The sequence below is a fragment of the Microtus pennsylvanicus genome, chromosome 10 (genome assembly GCF_037038515.1).
Source record: "Microtus pennsylvanicus isolate mMicPen1 chromosome 10, mMicPen1.hap1, whole genome shotgun sequence".
Lineage (NCBI taxonomy): Eukaryota > Metazoa > Chordata > Mammalia > Rodentia > Cricetidae > Microtus > Microtus pennsylvanicus.
The window spans coordinates 80941986-80949053 of record NC_134588.1 but is presented as its reverse complement, the minus strand read 5'-3'; the positions used below and the strand labels follow the sequence as shown (position 1 = coordinate 80949053).

At 48.0% G+C, this 7068-nt stretch overlaps 1 protein-coding gene across 1 annotated transcript; it reads left to right on the top strand.

Annotated features, from left to right (window-relative positions):
- The first annotated feature begins 2253 nt into the window (after positions 1-2253).
- Fam170b (family with sequence similarity 170 member B) lies at positions 2254-4382 on the top strand. Its single transcript, XM_075987350.1, has 2 exons — positions 2254-2365; positions 3478-4382. Exons 1-2 carry the CDS (start codon positions 2254-2256, stop codon positions 4380-4382), a joined length of 1017 nt encoding a protein of 338 aa, XP_075843465.1.
- Positions 4383-7068: the final 2686 nt, after the last annotated feature.

The window sequence follows — 7068 nt, the reverse complement described above, 5'->3', positions numbered from 1 at the left end:
GATATTGGTTAACCACTAAGTGATAACAGAGACCTGAAAGGGTCCATGCAGATGGTTCAGGGGATGAAGGCAACTGCTACCAAGCCTCACAACCTGTGTTTCCAATCCCTGCGGCCCACTAGGTAGAAGGAGAGAACTGATTTCTGCAAGCTCTCCTCTGACTTCCAGACACATGCCACGACACATGTGCACTCCTTTCCCTGCTCCCCACTTGCAACACAAAATAAATAAGCAGGTTGTAATAAAAATCTGAAATAAAAAAGACACGTGGTGCTTGCGTGAACAGATTCCACTTAGTAAAGCCTCCCTAAAATCGCACAGAAATTATTTCTCTCTGCTTACACTCATTCTTAAGACATAACCTCTGAGTGGTCTGAAGAATATTGTAATTGTTTCACATGAGACGAGACCTAAGCTCATCTTTTTACGTACCGAATACAAATTTTTAGGATCATTTACGGGCTGAGCCTTCTTTCCCACCAGGCGGTTGTTTATTTGCATTATCGCTTAAATGTTCTAATTTTCCTCTGCCATCGATTCAAATGTTTGCTAGTGCCTTTGTTTCTTATAAGGCATGCCTTTCTCTTTATACAGAAAGAAAGGGCTGGTTGTTTCCTCTGCCAACTATGAACTTGCTGCAGGTGTGACTTCCTGGCTCAGTAGGAGTTTGCCAGAGGATGCTGAATGTGCCGGTGATGGTCTCACAAATCCATCACCTTTTATAACCGCTGGGAATTTAGAATTCAAATTAAAGCTAGTGAGACTGAGCAACAGGTGGCTGTGGTGCCGGAAGTGTATGCAGAGTGAGGACGTGCCTGAAGAAAAGGTGATTCTCTAAGGCTTTATGTCTGGGATCTTCAGAGCTTTGGGGTGCTGAGAGCAGGCAGCTGCAGGAGGTAGGTCTTAGCTTCAATCAGCTAAGGTCAGCCCAATGTCTTCATTATTTACTCACCAGTTTGGCAAGTACTTCTACAGCACGTGTTAATGTGTTGAATATTGCTTAAGTACGAACCATACGAGAAAGATGAAGGACCTCTCAGAGTCTGCATTTGAAGAGAGATTGGATTTGTTGTGTAACTAATCCCTCCACCCCCACACACACTCAGGACGCTAAGATGGAGGGATGGGTACTTTGAGGCCAGCATGGGCTGGTTCAAGGTTGACTTCAGCTACATAGGGAGATCCTATCTCCAAAATGAAATTGTGTGTGTGTGTGTGTGTGTGTGTGTGTGTGTGTGTGTGTGCAATGTCATCAAGAAAAACAAAGATCTTAGGGCCTGGGACAGACAGGAGTGACAAGGTCAAGAGCCCTGAGCCCAGAGGAAGAGGTTCCAGGATGTGTGGGCAGCCAAGAGGAGGTGAAGCTGCAGGAAGTGGCCAAGGCGCGCAGAAAGGGACAGAGTAGGACTACTAGGGAGCTAGGAAGTGCTAGGGAGCCTACACTGGCCAGGTGGGCGCTGTAGAGACAAGCCTTCTGACAAACTGCTTCAGTAGTGCGGTTAGGCCATGTTGATGTTAGGGGATGGCTGTCCATTCGTGAGCATATCTATGATTCGGTTCATATAGTGTGAGATCATGTGTGTGGATGTGTGTGTGTGGCTCAGAGTATGGTCCTCACACGCTGAGTATGTCAGTGTGGATGCTGTAAACTTATATATATATATATATATATATATAACGTACCTTGTCTGTGTGGATGTTCACATTTATGTGTGTAAGAACCTAAGTGCTTGTCTGAATTCTTCTTTTCATATGTTTATAGATATTTTGCCTGCACATATCTCTGCACTTTATGGGTGCCGTACCCGCAGAGGCCAGAAGAAGACATCAGATTTCCTGGGGCTGGAATTACAGATAGTGTCATGTGATTGCTGGGAATGAAATCCGTGTGCTCTCAAAGTATAATCAGTGTTATTAACCTCTGAGCCACCTCCCCAATCCCTGGGCTTGAGTCTTTATGTTTGTACACAGGCTTGAGAGAACGTGCCTGTGTTTGTAGTTGTGTTCCCGAGAACACCCCAGACAGCGATCACAGAGGGAGATGAGCTCACACTGGGGCCCTTTCCTGGTAACCTGACAACAAAGGACTTTACCCTTGTCAAAGGTCACAGAACAGACCCATGTCACTGATGACATCACAGAATAAAGCCAGAATCCTAGTGATCATGTGGTCACTCAGGCTGGGGCTGGTTGGAGGGCTTCAGCACAGCCCACACCAGCTCTCACTGAGATTCTGGGTGCTGGTTTGAAGTCATGAAACACCATCTTATGGAACGCAGGGGAGAACAGACACCAACCAGTGGGACCACAATCGGCATGGCCAGCCCAGAGTCCACAAAGGAGAACACGGGCGTATGCTGGCCAGGTGCTCAGTAGATGGGGAAGGTGCAGTTTGGTCTCTGATGTTATCAAAGAGCCGTGTTGATCTTATGAAGTAGATGGGGGAAGAGCGGTGAAGAAAGAGATCACTGGGGGAAAGCTGGTTCTTCCTAGGCTGCTGTGCATCTAAGGAGTTATTTCAGGAGATGTGTAGATGAGAATGTAACTGTTCTCCTTCATATATTCATTTCAATGTGTTTGAAAAAAATATGTCAATCCTGTAGTAATATAAACATTCCTTTATAATCTAGAACGCCAACTCAGTGGCCACCAGGATGTGTCTTTGGGAAGCATTTTAGGATAAGATCTGCTCTTGGAGTCAAGAGACTCGCCAGGCACACACATCCTCTTTGCCTCAGTTTCCTTATCTGCTGGATAAAACTCTAAATAGATTCCTTAGGCTTGTTTTAAATCTTAAGGACTCAAGGCAGGGCATTCACTTGGATGGTGAAAGGGACATGATGTGTGTGTGTCCAGAGTGGATGAAAGGCCCCCTGGAGGAGGCAGAGAGAAGTCACAGAGAAGAAGCTGGGGCTTCACCACTAGCTCCATTCTTGATTTTCAAGAGTTTTATTGAGCTGGTACTGCATACACGATGTGTACCGTAGAAAGAACTGTGACGATGTCCATCTGAGTGGCAGCTGCAACCAAAGCACACAATGTAATCATGATCTCAGACGTTCCCGCAGGCAGCCGTATGTCTTGTCCACCCCTTTAGCTCTTGGTAATAATTATTCTGTCCCTAAGTGGACTCGTGTGGTGGCTTTTCCCATTTAGCAGTTGCATTATCTCTTGTGTCTGTTCTGCACACATCCCTGGTTCATTTATTTTATCCATGAATACAATCGCATCCTGTGGTTGTACCACAATCTACTTTTTTGGTCTCCTGGGTGCTGGCCTTTTACACATCAGTTGATTAGATTCACACACTCTTTTATCGTTATCTCCCAATGAGGTAGCATTATGGTCATCTCTGATGAATAGTAGGCACCTTTCCCAAAGCCACCAGAGCCTGCATGATTCTATTTGTGGCTTCTCGGGAAAGTTACCTATGATGACTTTTGAGAGCACTGATGAAACTGCCCTTCCACTTCTCAGGAACCATGAGGAGGAACGAATCATCTCCGAGGCCAGGGCCTGCCTTCCTCCCAGAGGACGACATCTACTTGGCAGCCCGGACACACAGGATGCTGGGCTGGAGCAGCTCTCCATCATCCCAGTCGTCCTCAGAGTACCAGTCTTATTCTCAGTACCAGTCCTGGGCTTCCAGCAGGAGCGAGGAGGAGCAGAATGCCCCACCCGAGAGCGTGTGTGCACTGTACACGCATGTGCAGACCGTGCGTGGTGTGGCAGTGGCTTGGGAGACCGACGATGGCTTCGAGCCCGTCACCAGGAAGCCCCTTATCCGTGAGGCTGAGTTCATCAAGCGACAGCGGCGGAAAGGTTCCTCCTTCGAAATGGCCTCCAACACAGACCTGCGCTGGGAGCTGGAAGCCTGCAAGCACTACTGCCCCGAGCCTGAGGACCCTGTGGACTGCTGCTTGCAGGAGTTGCGAGCACCGCCAGACTGGTTGGTCACCACCAACCATGGCCTTCGCTGTGTGGCCTGCTGTAGAGTCTTCCCCACGTTGGAGGCGCTGTTGGACCACGCCCAGCATGGCATCCGCGATGGCTTCAGCTGCCAGATATTCTTTGAGGAGATGCTGGAAAGGAAGCGGGCCCGGGATCGAAGGCAGGACCAACAGCCTGTAGAGGAGGAGCAGAGCCCTTCTGACAGTAGTGAATGTTCCAAGCCCTGCACCAAGGATCTTCCTCAGAACCCACAGCAAGAGCAACAGTCACAGCAGCCGCCACAGCAGCAGAAGCCAGAGCAGACGCCACACCAGCAGGAGCCACAGGAGCAGGCACAGCAGCAGAAACCAGAGGAGCAGCCACAGCAGCAGAAACCAGAGGAGCAGCCACAGCAGCAGAAACAGCAGAAGCAGCATCCACAGTGGAAATAGAGATTGGAGGTGAGGTGCCCACCCTCCCTCCAGCATCATGGGCTGCTGCTCCTTTTCCAGCCAGCAGGACCAGAGCCACCAGAGCAGGGGGAGAGGACCAAGGTGGTGGTGGGGGGAAAGCTATCTATGTGGCATGTGTAGCAACAAGGTGGGAGGGGTAGGAGCCTTTCCTAAAGGTGCAGCATTTCCACCAGAGTCCATTTCCAAACCAGAATCCAAAGAAGAGGGCTTCAAGAATTCCTGACGGTGGATGCAAAATAAGAAACACGCAAGCAGGTGGCCACAGGGGTTTCCATTTTTGCTGCCGGATCCAACGCAGTCCGCATTTGCTGCTCAAGCACACGTGACTCACAGGGGAGCCAACTGTAAATGAAGCTTCGGCCCTATTTTTTTCATTGTTAGGAATCTGTCATATGCCCTAATTCTATGTCTTATGTTGTTGGGATTAAACTTGAATAAGACAAAGTGGTTCCAAGTGCCTGAGTGAACCATGCTACCTGGTTGAGTAACGCTTATCAGAAATATTTCCCTCCCTCCCAGAAGTGCGACTATTTGCATTTGCTTAGTGAAATGTCTTGAGAATGGGACCCAAGTGTAAACAAAATCTTTCTCATAAACACCATAACATGTATCCAGAAGGGGTCTGTTTAGCATCTGTCCTGCCCTCGTCTGTCACTGGGCTCAATCACGAGGTCAAGTGTGACATTTTCTGCTTGTGACATCATGTCAGTTTCAGACTGGGGATCAATTCAACAGTTTGGATTTTGGTTTCTAGGGCTGGGGATGTTCAACCTGTTTGCAAGCTCCATGCTACCCATGACAAAGTCAATTGCAAAGCAAAGGGTTAATCTCAACAAGAACGTCCAAGGACCCAAGAGGAGGGGCCCTAAGACAAGTGGTCTGATCAGAAGGTTCTCCATACAACACAAGCCAGGCAGAATACCATGTAGTTTTTACAAAGACAGCGTTGTCAACACTATGAGCTAAATGATTCTTTGTGGAGGGGAGGCATTTTCAAACATACCCAGGTAGTAACTGTGCCACAGAGGTAAGAACCCATGAGCTAGGTACAATGAGGACCTTGGTTGAGAGAATGCCTCAGTGCATCCAGAGAAGTGCCAGCCACTTGACCCAGCTGTAGGACTGGAGGGATTGCCCTGCATCCCCTTTAGTGAAGACAACACTGACCACATGGCAGAGACTGACCAGGCCCAGGAGCGAGAAGAGGAGAAAAGGAATGAAAACAGGTGTAGGTGCTATTTGGGGGACGAGGATGAACTGATTCAAAATAATAGCAAAAGGGCTTTTCCTTGACCTGCTGGCCCCTGCAGAGCTCACCCAGGGCACTTTCTGTCTGCTTTAGCATTAGCCGCTTCACTTGCTATGTTCTAGCCACACTGACCTTGCTTAAACTAAGATTTCAAACCTCAGAGCACTAGCACACGTACTCAAGAGAGCTGCAGTTCTTCCCCTGTCTCCCGGCTGACATGCTGCCCTGCTCTGGAATTTTATCCTTCACGTCACCACAACTCATTTCTCATTCCATGTGCTTGTTTAAGAAAGCAGGTGACAGGACCAGGCCCACACGTTCAAACGTACAATGTAGAGTGTGAGATTGGGAGACGTAGCAAAAGGAGAAAGAGGGAGGTTGGAAGATTTGTAATCTGGTGCAGGAATCTAGGCCAAGAAAGGTGCTGATTTGGATGGGGCAAGAGGAATGAGTTCATTCGAAACCTAATTGGGGAATCAAGTGTGAAGGACTTGGAGATGAAGGAAAAGGCACACCCAGGTGGAGTCTCCAGCTGATAGCAGGAAAGAGACTGCTGGCTGATATGGGAGACTTAAGGTGGAAGATTGGAGTATGTCTGTGGAAACATGTGAACATGTGTGTGACCATGTTGTGAGCACGCACATATGCCTTATGTGACTGTGTCTGTGTGTGAGCATGATCTCCACATGGACATAGTTCTGCCATAGTGGTCGGTTGGGGCATATGAATTCTCAGTGCTAATGGCAAGTGGTTCAAGTCTAGAGCTTCAACCTTTGAAAGAGATGTTTACATGTGTTTACCCCTGACAGTCTGAAGGCTTTATATTGTTTAAATTGCTCTATTTATATTAAATCGTATGCATTCCCTACACCCCCACAAAATGTAGCTTGCAGCCTCATTTCTTTTTGTGTTGGTGAGTGACCCAAGTCTTCATCAAGGTCACATGGATATGCATGGAGGGGTAAGGTTTCTCTTCCAGCAGCTTGACTCCAAACCTTCCTGTAACCATGACACTGAGACTTTAGCTTGGATGGGGACACAGATGAAGGTGTTCATCCTCACAGGCTGTGTTGGCTTTAGATTAAATAGCAGCAGCCGGATAACAGAGAAGAGATGAAGGGGATGTAGGACAAATAAAGGATAGCAGGTGATGTGGACAGAGAGAGGATGAAACGCTGCTGTGCACAGTGACTGGCCCCTGCAGACCCCTTTGCAGAGATCTGGGACCTCCTGAGGGCCTCCATGTAGGACTTGTACCAGAGTGTGTTTTAAAGGGGCCACAAACATTCGAAATGATAAATCACTTCAAACTCTTTATTTCCCCAAACCATAGGGGGAAAATAGGACTCATGTCCCAAAACCTACATAAAGCCAATGACAAAGGCTGGAAAGGATGGCACTAAAAATCAAATGATG